At 40.6% G+C, this 17,465-nt stretch overlaps 1 protein-coding gene across 11 annotated transcripts in view; it reads right to left on the minus strand.

Annotated features, from left to right (window-relative positions):
* AKAP9 (A-kinase anchoring protein 9) overlaps positions 1-17,465 on the minus strand; it is a 102,652-nt gene that overhangs the window by 2,488 nt on the left and 82,699 nt on the right. For 7 of the 11 annotated variants that reach the window (XM_085540609.1, XM_085540606.1, XM_085540605.1 and 4 more), the window contains 19 exons: positions 16,020-17,102; positions 14,708-14,854; positions 13,937-14,449; positions 13,473-13,536; positions 12,667-12,785; positions 11,964-12,155; positions 11,183-11,371; positions 10,416-10,572; positions 9,491-9,710; positions 8,699-8,849; positions 7,329-7,997; positions 5,826-6,034; positions 5,138-5,246; positions 4,237-4,422; positions 3,677-3,868; positions 3,052-3,284; positions 2,375-2,460; positions 1,707-1,827; positions 589-728 (listed from right to left, as the gene is read on the minus strand). In XM_085540609.1, coding sequence (XP_085396735.1) covers positions 589-728; positions 1,707-1,827; positions 2,375-2,460; positions 3,052-3,284; positions 3,677-3,868; positions 4,237-4,422; positions 5,138-5,246; positions 5,826-6,034; positions 7,329-7,997; positions 8,699-8,849; positions 9,491-9,710; positions 10,416-10,572; positions 11,183-11,371; positions 11,964-12,155; positions 12,667-12,785; positions 13,473-13,536; positions 13,937-14,449; positions 14,708-14,854; positions 16,020-17,102 — 4,780 coding nt within the window. The remainder of the gene's footprint in view (positions 1-588; positions 729-1,706; positions 1,828-2,374; positions 2,461-3,051; positions 3,285-3,676; positions 3,869-4,236; positions 4,423-5,137; positions 5,247-5,825; positions 6,035-7,328; positions 7,998-8,698; positions 8,850-9,490; positions 9,711-10,415; positions 10,573-11,182; positions 11,372-11,963; positions 12,156-12,666; positions 12,786-13,472; positions 13,537-13,936; positions 14,450-14,707; positions 14,855-16,019; positions 17,103-17,465) is intronic. The other 4 variants (XM_015853357.3, XM_032443111.2, XM_085540608.1 and 1 more) reach the window with 3 other exon arrangements.

Raw genomic sequence — 17,465 nt, forward strand, 5'->3', positions numbered from 1 at the left:
TAAGACAGAAAGATGTGGAATAAGGAGCTGAGGGTTCACAATGACTGCTGGGTTCACAAATGTCCCTCTGATTAATTAGTTAGAAAGGTTTTATGCAGGAAATTATTTCATGCTAAAATAAGACTTCAACCCAGTAACTTACATAACTCAGCCCCACCACGTGTTTGATAAATTGGGCCCCATTGATCTGACAATTTTCTTTATTCCCTTTGTAGCAAATAAATAAATGATCATCTCCAGGACAAAAAGGCTGTTACTTCTACAGTCCCAGTGGTAGAAGGAATTTCTCTCACACCACAACCCTCCCAGTCTTTTGAGTATGATTTTCCCCACCTCACTTAACCTCTTAAAAAGACACAGAATCCTTTTATCACACATTTATCAGACTGGTGAAAGTTAACATGGCACCAATAAACACCAAATCTCTTACTGACACACACCTCTGCAGGCCTCCCTTCAAACAGTCGGACCATTTTCTTTTCACTGCACTTGCTGCAGTACAGAATAGCCTCCTGTTTAAGGCTGTAAGTGCCCCAAATCATGCGCCAGCATGTGCCTTCTGGCTTGTAAACGTGCCCCAACCCATACCTGACTGCACGCTGCCGAGCCGCCTTTGCAGTGCCTCCAGGCGGTGGATGTAATCCGTTAAAGCTCTTTCTGGATCGTAGTTCTGCAGCTGAGAACACGCGAAGGAGACTGGGTTCAGGTCAGCGTGCATACTGTGGAACCTGGGGGCAGAAGAACACACGTGCTTTTCAAAACCAACATTTCAGATCAAAAAGAATCAGCAGACGTAGCAGGGTGCTGTAAGTGGAGAGACGCTGCCTTACCCACACAGCAGTCAGAACACCACACCCACTGCAGCCCCCTGCCAGCTGGAAGGGACCTTTAAAGGTCATCTGGTCCAACTCCCCTGCAGTGAGCAGGGACACCTACAGCTGCATCAGGCGCTCAGAGCCCCACCCAGCCTCACCTTGACTGCCTCCAAGGATGGGGCATCCACCACCTCTCTGGGCAACCTGTGCCACTGCCTCACCGCCCTTACTGTAAAGCACTCATATCTTCCCTGGTCCTGTCACAACGCAGTGCCCCCCCTGGAGAACCTCCTTGCCCAACTGCATTTTCTTTCTACTGCACCTGATCTGTTCCTGCATTTCTCTGGGAACAAGACTGCAAATTCCTACTGAGACTGCAGCAGAAGCCGTGGTAGATTTTTCTATTAAGAAGCTTGTGCAAACAAGGACACAGCCATCCGTACGGGATTCTGGCTTTCTTCGGTGCTTTCTGTAAATTAAAGTCAAAAGTGGCTAAAATAGATTAAATATCTTTTCTATGTAAAGCATTATGATTGCCACAAACTAAGGTTACAGATGCTGAGGTGGTTCATATAAACATGGAGATCCCAAATGACTGGAATCCAATCTGTGGGAAAGCTCAGAGCCCACAGAACTTTCACCTGCTGTACCAACACCGGCCAAGAACACAGCAGCAAACAGACAGCAATGTCTGCAGGCATTGGCCTTAATCAGGCAATGAGAAAGCGCCCATCAAGGGTCTGAGGTGCACTTGGTTATGTTTCCTTATGGAAATTAAAATGTTTAGAAACTTCTGGCATTAAAGATGATGAACCTCATCAGTAAATGCTGACATGTTCGTGCAGCTGAACAGCATTCTGACAGAGAATCGTCGTCTGGAACAGAACTTACTTTTGCTGAAAGTTTATAGGAGATCTGGGAGACTCCATGTCTGATCGGGACCTGTAGGAAAGCCTTTGATCTCCATAGAGATCCATGCCGCTGGAGAAGGAGTCAGGCCGCAATTCATTACCTAAAAGTAGAAAAGCCAATGTCTTGAAAACTAAACCACAAACAAAACCGTAACAACTTATGCACGTTACTGGGAATTTTAAGTGCAAGTTTTTTGTCTCCATTTTGCAAAAGGGGGTTTAAAAGATATGGGTTCTCTGCTGTTAATTAAAAGCAAGTTTGTTTAGTTATAAAGGAAAAGCAACTGTTTGCTGCTGGTCAAGAGCTTGGAAAGGGCACTTAGCACTGCAGGGTAAACACAGGGCAGCCGCTCCACACGTCTCCGATTCCTCTGTCTACAAACACACACTGTTTGGGAAGTTGTTGTATTTTGTTTACAATCCCACCCACAACAGTGCAAAACGAGACTGAAGAGAAAGCAAACAGATCAGTGGTCACATTAGATGTTGAAACTACCAGAAACATGTTAATGCAAGCAACTATGGCAAAAGGAAGAGGGCACAGCAGCCCAGTTGTTGCACAAGACAATGCAAATCAAAGCTGCCTACATTAAGCAGCGAAGTGATTTGAGAATAACATTTTTCAGTCACTATTGGGCTACAGCTTACCTGTGTTCTGGCTAAAGACATCCCTACTGAGGGTTAAGATACCAGAACCAGTAACTCTGTGCCATCGACGAACCAGGAACTTCATTCTGGAATTGAAAAACAAAATAACCACAAATGCTAAACTTCGGGCTAAAAGAAGCAGTCATTTTAACAAATACTCTGCTTGTTATGTTCTAGAAGGGTAAGACTTGAAAGCCAAACAAAATTAATGCATGGGGACTAGAAATATGACAATTAAGTAGAAAACTTCCTTAGACACATCCCTAGAGCCTCTGCAAACTCTCTGCTGTCAAATCATAGAATGGCCTGGGTTGAAAACGACCTCAAAGATCATCGAGTTTCAACCCTCCTGCTACGTGTAGAGTCGCCAACCACCAGAACAGGCTGCCCAGAGCCACATCCAGCCTGGATGCTTTCAGTTTATTCTCTGCAATTGCAGTGATTCCAGAGGTGCTGTGTATGTCAGAACAGACAGCAAATGGCTCATGCACCTGAAGAGCAGGGCATCAGCATGTTAAAATGGCACCAAATGTACTTTTTGCCCAGTTACATTCCGCAGATCATAACAGCAGAGTATTATAAATAAAAGCCACAATTACAATAGGTATGTAAATGGACGTGAGGCACTGTAGGTTCAGTGCACGCATCTGTCTGAAACTGAACTTCCTCCAGCTTACCTTGAAATTGCAATGGACACTCTGACCGCAGAGCGAAATCTTGTAAAACCCTTTGAATGATGTGTGATGATCTCCAGGTCTGTGTAAGTGGGCTGCCCACCCATCCGTGCAATGAGGGCCAGCGTGGCTTCTTCACACTCCTGGAATCCACCCAGTAACAGTAGCAAGTATTTCTTCTGATAAATGAGAGCTTTCCGGAAGCTCTCAGCTCGGAGGTATTTGCCATAAATTCTCTACAAGATGGAAAACAGAAGAAGCAGCCTAAGCTCCACGAATGAGTACATCATAACTTTTGATATCACTGCTCCTCTGTGATTATTCACTTCTTGCTGCTATGGAGAAGCCTGTGCTACAGCTCACACCCCATGAATGCAGCATCATAATCCGGGAACCACCTGAGGAGGAAGAAATGGAGTACATGCAAAAGGACAATGCAGTGCTTGCTTGTCCTTCTTGGGGATAACAACTGACAGAGTTATGTATGCGAGGATGATAATTTTAGATCCAAATTTAACATCTGCTCCATTAGAAAAAGCAGAGAGAACTCAGAAAAAACAGGCCCAAACTGAAGTGACAACGCAACAATCCAGTCACTGCCATTAGGCAGGCAACAAAGTCTCCCTACCCTTAAAAGAACATTTTCAGAATCCGATCCCAGTTCTCTGAGGAAAGCTTCACTCCGGAGTTCTGCTCTCAGCTTGGACAGCTCCGCATCTGCTTGTTTCAAAGACTTCTGCAGCGACAGCTTTTCTCTGTTCCAGTTTTCCTTCTCAGAGGCAACCAGCGTATCGATGTTCACCCCAAGGTCTGATGAAGACTGGAGGAGAAGAAACTGTATTAGAACCAGACGGTTTGGAAAAGCTGGAGCTGTGTTGTTCTGGTCAGTAGTTTGGTGGAGAGCCCATAAAATTACTGATTAAAAAGAGCAGCACATTGAATTTTTAAAAAGAAAAAAAAAGATTAACAAAAGTGGTTAAAATGAAAAACTTGACAGTGAGTCCGGATGCCTTGTCCATAGGACAAGATTAACCAGCATCCATTCACTTTGTAGGAAGAAAGCTGAGAAAGACAGATAGCTCCAACACCCTCATTTAGGTGATAAGCATAAAGAGCATTAGTTATTTCACAGCACAACGCTTTTATGCCTACAAAGGCTTCACTAAAGCTGCACCACTGAAGACCTACACGTTCTCCAGATGTACGTCTGTGCTGGTATCTCCTCAGCTCTTCCTCCAGCTTCATGACAGCGTTCCTCAAGTTATTCTTCTCCTCACTGAGCCTGCTGACAAAGCCGGTGAGTTGGGCGTTCTGCCGCAGCAGCCGCTCTGTCAGGGAGCTGGAGGGGGTCCCAGGTGGCAGCGCCAACTTCAGCTGCAAGGAAAACAGAAAACCAAACCAACATTGCTTCCTCCATGCTTATCCCATATTAACAGCAGAATACTTCATGAAAGCTCAGTTATTCCAACCGCAGCAGTGTGCAGAACCTCTTTTACTATGCTTAGATTTATCCAACTAGGAAGAAAGAAAAGCCCAAAGATTTTCACAAGTCTCGTAGGAAACACTTGCTTACAATGCAAGTAAGATCGAGCCAGGCTCAGTTACAACCACATACTGCTCAGGTCTTTGTAACAGATGACATGACTCATTCCATTTCAGGTTTTATACACACTGCTCAATTTCCTTTGGTAAATACACAGCAGTCGCACTCAACATCTTGTATCAACAAAATAAAGCAAATACTAAAGGTTGATTTTAATGTCAGGAAATACTGAGCTGTATCCTCAGTTATGGAAACGCTGCTGGAAGGAAAATATATTTTTCTAAAGAAAAAGGTGTGAAAAGCAATATTTAGCAATTATTGTGGAAAAGTTTCACATTAAAAGTGTTTAAGATAATTCAAATTATAAAGATAAACGGAGGGGAGGTGGTTTACATGTCACCAGCTCCAAGGCAGCACCTCTTGGTGGAGACTTTCCTCTATGAAGTACAGAGCTGCATCAGCACAGCTCCAACAACTCTGTGCTGCTTTCAACTCACATCTCACCATCCAAGCTCTCCCACCGCAGTTATGGCATTGCATTCTCACCTCTTCCAGACAGGACACCCCAGGAAGTTTTTGCAGCTCTGAAATAACTTCTTCAATAGCATTTTGTATTGCAATAAAGTCCTGATCATCTGCTGCTTCAAACTGCAACCTGAAATGACAAGGACAGTTCCAATACCACAAAATCAGGCCATCAGAGCAGCGCCTTCCCAGTGAACACCTGCTGGGCCTTCAGCAAACCACATCAACACAGATACTGGAGATATGCCCACATATTCAAAGGTATTCGATGACTCTTAGGTACATAAATTAAATTGGCTCTTGTGACTAGAAAATACTGATTTTTTTGGGGGGACGACGACAAAGAGGCAAAGCTGTAGCAGTAACCTCTACATTCTTCCCCTTCCACTGTGAATTTTTTAATTATTGAAGTATTTTACAATGAACTTCCACCTACACCTATCTCAATTCATTGTTATCAGTTTGCCAAGAGAACAATTTTGCTGTAACTTATAAAGGACCACATGGAACAGGACAGAGCACAGTGATGGACGCCCTGTGATCCTGTTTAACAGCACATCTCAAGCAGAGAGATCTCAAATAGAAGCATGTACTACGAAAACAGAGCAACACAAAGACTAGGCTACAGTGTGTGAATTATCTTTAAAACCTCGTGTGTTAGCTCACGGGTTGCTATTAACCACAATCAGCAGCTGAAGACTGGTCTAACCTGCTAGCAGCCTTCTGAGCCAATTGCTTTAGCTTTGGAGATGCACTTTGCAGCTTTTGTCTGACAGCCTCTAGAATTCCAGTAGCAGCAGAGAGGTCTCCTCCTCCTCCTGTCACTGTGGGGTACGTGGATTCATTCGTCTCAGCTCCTCCCATTTTCTGTTGGAGAACCCAATTTCTTGTTCTTTCATTGGATGTATCCCATGTAGTCTGCACAGAAAAATAGGCTTATGTAAATACACTTTTTATAATATATAAAGTTAATATTAAAATATTATATTACAATATAATGCTTTTAAGTAGAAGCACTTAATTCTGAGATACACTCAAAAATTATAGATCGTAATTATGACAGAGAAAGGAGCGTGGTGTGACTATACTATTGCTGTAGTGTACCACTCCAACTACCACTTCTGAGTGCTATTATAGAATCACAGAACCATAGAATGGCCTGGGTTGAAAAGAGCCTTAAAGATCATCCAATTTCAACCCCCCTGCTCTGTGCAGGGTCACCAACCACCAGACCAGGCTGCCCAGAGCTACATCCTGCCTGGCCTTGAATGCCTCCAGGGATGGGGCATCCACAACCTCCTTGGGCAACCTGTTCCAGTGCGTCACCACCCTCTGTGTGGAAAACTTCCTCCTAATAACTAATCCAAGCTTTCACTGTCTCAATTTAAAACCATTCCCCCCTTGTCCTATCACTATCCGCACTCATAAATATTTGTCCCCCTCCTGTTTCTATGCTCCCTTCAAGTATTGGAATACAGGATATAGCTGGCCTTCCAGGCTGCAAGCACACACTGCTGGCTCATGTCCAGCTTGTCTACCAAATTGGGTACTGGGTGGTGCCTTTCTTGGTTAAGATCTTGCTGTCATAGATCTAAAAAAGCAAATTCATTCAGTAAACTCAGCTGATCAGAAGCCTCCAGCCTTTCTGGTTTAAACACCATCAGCTCCTTTACCAGGTGTGACTGCTTCATGAGACCAATTCAGAGTCAGAGATATGGGACTGGAAATGCCCACCATGGTCATGGTCTTTGGATATTTAATGACAGTCAGGTGCCAATGAGGGGAAAAAAAAAGCAGGGTATTGTAAATGTCACAGCAAGCAATAGGACTCTCATTATTTGAAATCACTGGCAGATCCTGGACAGAAAATCTGGAGCACTCCTGAACTCAATCATGAGACTGAATGAAGGGAATATTCTTTTTCTACTGTATCTAAATATAAAGTGCACGTATACACTCAGATACGTATTTCCTGCTCATTCTTCTCCTTACACATCTCCACAGCTTCATTCTCAGGGGATGTGAGTACATAGTTTCAGACAGCAAAACAAGAGTGCTTCCCCCTTTCTCTGGTGCCTGTATTTTGGCACATGTAGTTCACCAGCTATTTTATAGATTAAAGGCACGGTGACAAACAACAGTAATTGAACAACAGAATTAAAAGCAAAATTGCACAGTTCAGAATCACACACTGCTCTCAGACCTACCGTACCTCATTTTGATTGTGGCTTGGTGTTCTTCTGGCTTCCTTTTTCCCTTCATTCTCCTGCTCCTTCACCTGTAGCTCTTGGATGACTTCCTGCAACTTCTTTGTCTCATTCCTTAGTTTATGAACCTCTTGCTCTTTCTGTCCCAGTTGCCACTGAAGGTCTTCTACTTTGGACTCCAGCTCATGGAGTTTCTTCTGTGTAATTATGTTAGCATCTTGTTCTGCCTGCAGTGCTTTCCTCTGGATTTGCCTTTCTTTTTCCATTTGCTGTCTCACTTGCACAGATTCCAGTTTATACTTCTCCATTTCACTCACTAACTCCACTATACGGTCATGCTTTTCATCCATTTGTTTCTGTAGCTCTTTAAGTAATTCCTCAGATGGATTAGGTGTTCCAGCCTGCCCCTTATGCTCAGCACTTTGAAGCTGAGCACACAGCTCCTTTTCCCTTTCCAGTGCACTGCTTATTTCAAGAGCTCGAACCTTCTCTGATTCAAGAAGAACCTGCAACTCAGAATTACGGCCTCGTTCACGTGACAGCTGGGCAGCACTCAGTGCTTCTTGGGATTCGATTTTCTGTTGCAGATCACTTGACAGTTGTTTCTCTTCTTCCAAGAGTTCATTTAACCGTAAGTTCTTTTGTTTTTGATCTTCAAGTGAAAATTTTAAATCCTTCCATAAGAAAACAGAAGAAAGAAAATGATGAAATCCATTCATATACACTTTGCCCCATGTTTAGGCAAGTTGCAGAAATACCAGCTGTACATTCTTTGCTTTTAGCAAGTTGTGCTGTTTGCGAATTAATGTGACAGTATTCCAAATGCTGCAGATACAGCTGATTTTCAACATGTATTATAGGTGTCTATATTCTAAAATCAGGTCATCTCCAAAAATAATGCTTTTTACAAGATACAGCTGTAGATATGAAGTTTAAGAAAACCAACTCCTTTTATTTTCTAAAGCTGTGGCAAGGAGTTTCCAAGTTAAGATTTCAAGATGTAAATAAATCTACAATATTGAACTGGCTGCTTTTTTTTTTTGCCTTAATGATTACTAGGATACCTATTAACGCTACATGTAGCCCTGCTAGCAGTGTCTCCTTTAACAGCTGTTCGACATATTCTATAGAACAGAGTATTTCTGCACTGAACATGACACACATAGTTGTAAAATTCCTATTAGTTTAAATGCCTTTCCCTCCTCCCCCCCACTCCTTTTTTCAGCTCTAGATTGTATAATGTTGCTGTTTAAGAGGTAAACATGGACAAAAACATGAACACACTGGAGAAAAATCTAAGTCAAGATTAAATGTTGACCAGAAGAATATGTGTGCTTCTTAATGTTTCAGGCATTTGGGATCACGGAAGGAATACCTCAAGCTCTTCTCTTCGTCTTTCCTCACTGCGTTCCATTTTAGCTTTCTCCTTTTCCAAAGCCCACTGTAACTCCCTTGATTTCTTCTGTTCGCTGGCCATTGTATCCTTGAGAACATCCAGCTCAGCTGCTTTTTCTTTAACTTCAGTCCTAAAATAGAAGTGGGCAGTTAGATCATGGATGTCATACTGCTGAAGTAACATCAGTTACATGATACTACTCTTATCTTGTGCTTATGTAGTAGAATAAAAATGAAAAGCCTATTTAGAAGAACAAGCTCAATTCAAACATCAAAGAGAGCTGCATAGGTCAAATACGACAGAAGAATCATGTCTGTATTCCTGACTTTATAGCTGCCATGTTTCATGAGTTAGTGGTTAGCGTTCAACTTAATCCACTCATTGGCCAAAGTTTGAAAGGATGCAGGGAAAAAGCATCTTGTCACATGTCTCAAAGGATCTGTAAAAGCTATAAGGAAGTCTGTAAGGCAATATCAATTTGAACTGTGTGATTATTAGCTATCACTGACATCACAATACTGTACAAAGACACACCAGACATTAATAGTTATGGCTTTCCTGAGTGCCAAATACTTTGGTACCTCTGATGCTGGCCACAGCAAAGCAATGCTTAAAGTCCATTTTTTGGTAGGCATGTTCTACAGAAAAACTGAGACTCATTTACATTACATGAGACCAAATTCCTGACTAAAATCAGTACTGTGATTTCAGGTGGCACAGAAATTGTCGTATTTGCTGCCAATACTGAGAAGTTGAAACTGAAAGCTGTACCTGATGGTTTCTAGGTCCTTGAAGTGCTTGTGCTGTGCTTTCAGAGTTGTTTCAAGCTCTAATTTGGCCTGGGCAAGTTCATTCTTCAGTTCAGCACTCATCATTCTCTCTGAATTCAACTGTTCCTGTAGCTCAGCTGCTCTGTCCTTCACACTCCGGAGCTCCACCTGCATCTCCAGTATCTGTGACTGCTTCTGCTGCATACTGTACTCCAGCATTTCTAATGGGAGCACCATTAACAAGGATATCAGTCTAGTAACCAAACACCACCATTCATTTGGGTCCAGTTTCCCACAGCACAGAGAATGACCATAAGGCTATCACTAACAGTGATATTTAAAACAAATATTTTTATCAAATAGCGGAGTGAAAACAAAGATGTCTTTTACACTGGAAAACACTTCATCCTTTCCAAGAGATCCCTTCAATTCTCTGAATGACTTACAAACTATACGCACAACCACATCTGTATCTATCATCTGGCTTATGAGCAACATAACAAAGGTAGCTGCACACATCTACTCTTGACCAAATATTTGTGACAGAACATTGAAAGCACTTACAGCTGAAGTTTAAGGTATATTTGCTCACTGAAATTTTTGTTGTTCAATTCTTCCTCTTGATTTACTACGCAACTTGGATAAGTTCAGAAAGCACAGAAAATAATCTCAAAATACTCAATTTTTATAGCAATCGTGTCACTTATGATACAAGTTAACACTTATGATACTTCGTGTCACTTATGATACAAGTCATAAGAACACAGCTGACATTTCAGTTTTGGAAAAACTACACCAATAAGATTAAAAAAGATAAGAAGTACGCTCAGGTCATGAGTCGAGCACCAAAATCAGAGAGCAATAAAAGTCAGCAGTTCTCCACTTACAATCAGAACAGCACTGGCATGAAAATACATAGGAAATACCATTTAAATCACCTTGGCTTTTTGAATCAATTTCTTGTTCTCTCTTTGGGTTATTCTTCATACTGTTCATCTGAGCATGCAATACTTGAATCTCCATTAGCAAACTTCTTCTGTCTGCATCATGAAGGCAGTCCATTGCTGTTCTCTGGTTAATAGCCTGTTAGGATCGAAAACACACTTGAAAGTAAAAAAACTCTTGATTCTATTAGAGTATCTACGGTGTGGACATCATATCCATTTAGATATTCACAGTCCACATATATTCAAAACATTTAAAACTAAATCACAATTAGCGCAATATTAAAATATTATAAAGAATTCTTTCTAATTCCCCTGCTGGGCACCAAAGTTATAGAATCAGAACTATCACCTTTGTGGCAAATTATTAATTTCCTCACTGATCCTTCCATGTCCCACAGGAGAATAAGTGACCTCTCTCTGTTCCACAGCAACATTATTACTTCCTCTTACAACATGTTTCATATATGTAAACTACTTTTCCTCTTATACATTGTAGCTTTATTATAATTAATGGAATCAAACTCACGGTAACTGTTTCTATTCAAATTCATCTCCCAAGGCTGTATTTTTTCCTCTATCTTGTGCCTACAAAAGCTCTTCTTATTAGACAAATATCTTCCTATAAGACATAGTTTATTTTCAACCGCCAGCCACAGCTACATATATTTTTCAAAGAATTTATACATTTAAAAGTAAAAACCAACATAAATGTAAACAAGCCTTGACTTAAGTACGTTTTATGTTACCTGCTCTTGTAGCCTGTGCTCCAACTGACTCATCAGTATCACAGCATCCCTTGTGCCCAGTTCTGCAAGTTCAGTTTGAAACGCGGCAAGAAGAACATTTTGTTCCCTCACAAAAACCTGCTGAATGGCACGCAGCAGTTCTCCTCGCCAGTCTGAGTCGCCTTCAGGAGGTTCAGAACTCACATAAATCTACAATAGTAAGCACCAATTTAAACATTTAGCAGAATTCAAAGATAACACCCAGAACTGATGTTACCATGTATACAGAACGTGTGTTTTTAGTGGAACATTGGACACCTTATGTAACATTCATTCATACAAATGGATACATTTTTGTACACCTGATTTCTTCTGCATGCACAAACGCTCAACTTCACCAGCTTTTTCCCTCTTTCCTGTCTCAATGCTATCATTTCACAGCTGCTGGAAGCAAGCTTTCCAGGTAGAATCTGTATCAGAATTTAGCAACTACAGGCATAACTGGAGGTAAATTTTGTTAACAGAAAGTGCAACATGTAGCTTTACTGCGTACTTCTGAAATCTTGGCTTGCAGTGATATATGTGCAGCATTTAAAGCTGAATTTTGCATTTCATAGTTTCATAGTTTCATAGTTTCGTGCGGGTTGGAAGAGACCTTAGAGATCATCGAGTCCAGCCCCCGGGATTCGAGCCTCTGTGTAGCAGAGCGGCAGTTCTACCACTTGCGCCACAGGGGGGATAATTTGATTAGGTTCTCTTAATCAGTTTTGTTTCAGAAAGAATCTCACAGTACTAATTATACCTCAGCTTCTCTGTGAAGTTGCATTTTTGAAATCAGATCTTTCAAAGACGAGATGGTGCTTAGAAAGGCTTTTCTTTCCTCAAGCCACGATTCTGGCCCTTGCTTAAGAGGTGACATCTCCCTTTCACTGTAGGGAAATTCAGTGAGAGAGAGCACCTGTACACCTTCACGATGGACTGCTCTCAGCAAACCCTGCAATAAGTACAAAAAGAAATCAGAAACATCAGTCATAGAATCACAAGGTTGGAAAAGACATAAAAGATCATCCAGTCCAACCATCCTCCCATCACCATTGCTGCCACAAGCCACTAAACCAGATCTCGTAGCTCCTCATCCAGACACCTCTTGAACACTGCCAGGGACTACCATCCACCACCTCCCTGGGCAGCCATTCCAGTGCCTGACCACACTGAGAGAAAACATTTTTCCTTATGTCTAATCTAAATGTCCTCTGGTGCAACTTGTGGCCGTTTCCTCGGGTCCTGTTTGTTGCCTGGGAGAAAGAGGCCAATCCCCTCCTCATCACAACCCCCCTTCAGGAAGTTGTAGAGTGCAATGAGGTCTCCCCTGATCCTGTCTTCTGGACAGCTCACACTTACAAATGACCTGAAAGGCTCACTATTCACTAACCAAGCAGTACCTAAACTAAGCTTTTAGTACCATCATTCCTGTTCTACAATAAAACTGCTCAGCTCCATTTTACCTTAATTTTTTGAGGAAGCAAATCTGTTGAAGTTTCACCTTCATCTGGTCCTTCCGATATTGTGTCAGATCCTTGGGTCTGAGCAAGACACATTCCTTGACTCCAGTCTGAACTGGAGTCTAAAATAAAAGGAGAGCAAAACATGAAAGCTGGGTTACTGTGGAACTTTGAAGAACAGACATCAAAAAAGTATTTCTCTTGTACCGTGGTTGCATGTCACCACAGTTGATTCTACGCTTGGAGACTATTTGTTTTACAGTTTTTCCATTTCAAATCAGTGGCAGCAATAAGCCAAACCAAAGCAAACCAAACACTGCCCTCCCCCTCCAAAAAGCCAAATTTTAAAATACTATTTTAGAAGAAAAACAAGTTATTTACACAACTACATTCACTAAATGAATCTTCTTAGTATGCTTGGCCTTTGTATATGACAAGGATTGCATTAATGATTTATATTGTTCCTGTGGAAGTCTGAACCTGCCATCGTCTCTCACTGCTATGGACTAGTAGCTTTCAATTCATCAAGATATGACACTTATGTTGAAGAGATACTGAAATATGTAAGAAGCATATAGGCAGTCCAATTGGAAGATAAAATCAAATCATATCTTAACTCGCCCCAACTTCAATCCCTCTATTTTTTTCTTCCGTAACAGTTTAATAGACATGGTATGCTTGAATGCTCAGAACCCTGGGGAGCAATTTTTGATCCTTAGAACATAAACTTCAACAGTAAACTTGCTATTAAAATGCAAATTTAATTTATAATGCTGACCATGTGAAATCTACTAGAACAAGTTTCTTACCACTAGAACCTCCATCTCTAGCTTGATATGGTGGAGAACGTACTAATCCAGAAATCGGGATTCCCTATATTCAGAAAAGAGAGCAGTCAGACCTTGAATAATCTCACATCCACTCCTAATAAAGGAGCTAATTCCAATGAGGCTAAAATGATACTAGTGTCTCTCTTCAGTTTCCCCTGCCATCAAAGTAATCAAAGTGGAGAGTGAAAAGATGGTGTGCAATAATGTGACATACACTTGTCCCTGCTTCACAGAGCATGGTAAGTTCAAGACATAGCACTAGAAAGCATCTAACAGCTGAACACACTCCCAAATTTGAATTGCTGAGGAAGTGGTTCACAACACTTAAAATCTTTACATTAATGTCCATTAACGGTGGTTCACAGATTTAAAATGGAAATTTCTGTAGTAGGAGCAAAAGCAGAAACCAAAATATTTCAATGAGTATAAAATAGGATACATACTTCTTTAGCTCGTAGACTTTCTATGACTTCTTTTAAAGAATTACATTCATCAGTTAATACTTGTACTGCAACAAACTTCTCTCTCTTCAATGCTTCAGATTCAGAGATATGCCTTGTCTCCATGTCCATGATTTCAGCAGCATGCAGTTCTTGCATTTGCTCGATTTTTTCATTAAATTCTCTTATGATCTCTGCAATCTCTTCTGAAGAGCAGGCACTTTGCAAGTCTATTTGAATTTCTGCATTTTTTACAGGGACTGGTGAAGTCTGGATATAGCTGCTGACATTCACAGACTTGTCTGTCTGTGAAGACTGTGAAGATGTGCATTTCCCAGTTAGAGCAGACTCGCTGGAGAGCAGATCACACAGTATTTCTGCATCTTTTCTGCTTTCGGGTTTTGCCATGTCCTTTTCCATTCTCACATAACTTGCAAGCTTCTCTTCTGCTTGAACTAGCTTCCCTTTGACTTTGCACAGATCCTCCCGAAGGTGTACCAGATCTGCTTCTTTTACCTGTAAATATGGAGAATCTGAATTGCAGTTCCTCCAAATCCTTCGAAATAAACAAGACTTAAACAACTCTCTATACAGCTGCAACTCAGTTTAGCTCTATTTTAAAGTGTCTATGACACATGCTGACAAATGTTATATCCTAAGAAATACACCTCTAGATCCACGCTCTGTACAGAATGTTTTAGAAAATAGCAAAGGTTATAATAAATCATTATAATCATTTGTTTTAAATACATTATAGAACAATCTGTTTCTTACTGATAGCTCCTTCTGAAGTTTTTCTGTCTCTTCTCTGTAACTGCTCAGTTCTTCCTTAGCAGCAGCTGCTTCTTCTTTAACTTTCTCTAGTTCAAGTTCATTAGGAACTACATTATCATTTTGCCCCTCCATGAGTTCTGTTCCTACCTACAATGCAACACAAGGTATGGACAAAAAGGAAGAATCTTATGAACAATTAAGACTTAATAACATTGATTACTCATGCTGATTTACTAAAATCACACATGAAAGTAACATAGGGAAAAATGAATCTATGTTATTTCAATTAACACATCCTCTAAAACCTAAGAACCTTTTCCTTGATTAACTTCTACAAACTGGTTACTTGTGGGAATAAAGGCCATCTAGAAAGCATGGGGAAGAAGGTCAACAGCCAGTAGGAAAGTCTGATAGTATCAATGAATTTATAACACGTATATGATATTCATTCAATCTGTCCTTTGATGAAAGGTTTTTAAACCTTTTCTGGCCTAGTACTGAGTTTCACAACCACCCTGAACTTAGGAGTTTCAGCAAACAAGCCCAAATTCTTTAATTAGGCCCAGCAAACTACAATGGTTTTAAATTCAGATGCAACATAACAAGTGATGGATGTAAATCAGGACAAATGTAAATTTGTGAAAGCTACCAATGAAAAATGTACTTGGAATCAAGGCAAGAAAGAAAACAATGTAAAGCAAAAATCAAAGCACGCTTCATGGTAATAGTTTAAGTTGCCAGGGGAGGTTTAGTTTGGATAATTTCTTCTCAGAAAGGGCGGTGAGGCACTGGAACAGGCTGCCCATTTTTAAGAAAAGGGTAGATGTGGTACTAAGTGACATGATATAGTGGTATGGTGGTGATGGGCTGCTGGGTGGAATACATGATCTTAGTGGTCTTTCCAACCCTTATGGTTCTGTGATTCTATAAACAAATACAAAAGTTCAGATAAACTACTATCACTCCCTTATCCATTCTGAACTTTCTTCCAGAAGATTCTGCCATTTTGATTGGCCTACTTCCTTGTCATAGAAGTGAAACTCACCCCATTACATGTCAATTCAAAGTAATAATAAGAATGTATATGCTCAAAATGCAAATTAATTAATGCAAATTGAAACTGATAGAAGACTTCATCTAAAATAGTATCTTTTTCTTCCTCTAACTCCAGGAATAACAGAGAAATGAAGATCTGTTCCACACAGCAGGATATTTCTATTGCTAGTTTTATAAAGTTTTGCATTCATTACAGTTTACACACAAGGAAATGACTTTACTGAAAACAGGCCAAATGAAAATTGGATATAATTACCAGATACGTCTGTATTTCTTCTTGCTTAATGTATTTCTCAATCTCACTTCTGTGTTTCTCTTGAACCTCTTCTAGTAATTGCTGAAGTTGCAATAGCCTCCCTTCTTTCAATTTAGATTCTTGTTGTGTAAGTTTTACATTTTCTTTTTCTAGCTCCAAGCTATGATTTGTCTTTGCCAGCTGTTCCTCCACCTCTCTAAGTCTCTGTGTTAAGAGCGATAATTCTGATTCCACCTCATTTCCAGTAATATCACTTAACCCCTCTGTTTGGGGATGCCTGCTTGTTTCCTCCAGGCATTTTGAAGCTTCCTGAATTTCCTGCAAGAATTTCCCTTGTTCTTGGACTGCATTTAGCTGAACCTGACTCACGAGAGCAGCTGCAACTTTTTCCACTAGTGTTTTCTCTAGTTCTGATATCTTATTTCCAAGCATTTCTCTTTCAGCTTTTCCTTGTTCTTTCAGATCTTTTATTTCACTGTAGGACTGACACAGTTCTGAATCTTTCTCCTTAATGCATTCCTGAAGTTGCTGCAGTTGTGCCTCCATCTTGCTAATGGTGACCCTTGTATTTTCATCTGAAGACCCGAGCTGGGTTTGATCTAGCAGTTCTGTCATCTCACACGAGACTTCATCCACTTTCTCAGTTTTCCAGCTGCTCCCAACTTCTGTTTTCTCCCTATCACCTTTCATCAGTGCACACTTATACTTCTCTGTTACTTCTTCGTGTTCTTTTCTTAAAATGTTTATTTCTTGCTTTAGCTGGCTCATTTCTAACTTAGTTTCCTCAAGTTCATTCTTTGTCTGAGATGCCTCTAAATTAATACTTTCTACTTGCTTCTCCAAAGCCTCTTTTTCTGCCAGAACTGTTTCAAGTGTGTGTTTCAGACTGTCAGCATCCTCGTGGAAATCAGTATCTGCAGGTATTTGTTCGATATTTGCCAGTTCTTGCTGAAGCTTATCAATTACATCGTTCAACTGCTCTATTTCCTCATCGTTTTTTTTCTTCACACGTTCTTGATCACTTTTCAGACACTCCACCTGGGCTTCGAGCTCCCGTATATGCTCATTTTGTTCTTCAAAGACCTGCAAAAAAGCACAACAGAAAACTCATGAGTAACTACAAAACCTTCAGTTTAGTTCTCCTCCCAGACTTCACAATAACAGTTTGATCACAGTTGGCAGTGTCCAATGACCTTCCTGATGGGATGTCCCTTATAAAGATCTAAGAGAATCAAGATGCCTTCACATAGTATTGAGAAAAAACTGTGACATTAATAAACTCTACATGTAGGTGTGAATGTATCAAATGAAGTGAAAACATTCATAACATTTACAGAGGTTTAGTTAGTTAAATACTCAAATAAATTTGTAGTAATTATAATAGGTATAAGAGTAGCTGAAAAACGTGATCAAGACTGAAGGAAGCTCAAAAGCACTACAAAAAAA

The sequence above is a fragment of the Coturnix japonica genome, chromosome 2 (genome assembly GCF_054131305.1).
Source record: "Coturnix japonica strain WE chromosome 2, WE-NBRP24, whole genome shotgun sequence".
Classification (NCBI taxonomy): domain Eukaryota; kingdom Metazoa; phylum Chordata; class Aves; order Galliformes; family Phasianidae; genus Coturnix; species Coturnix japonica.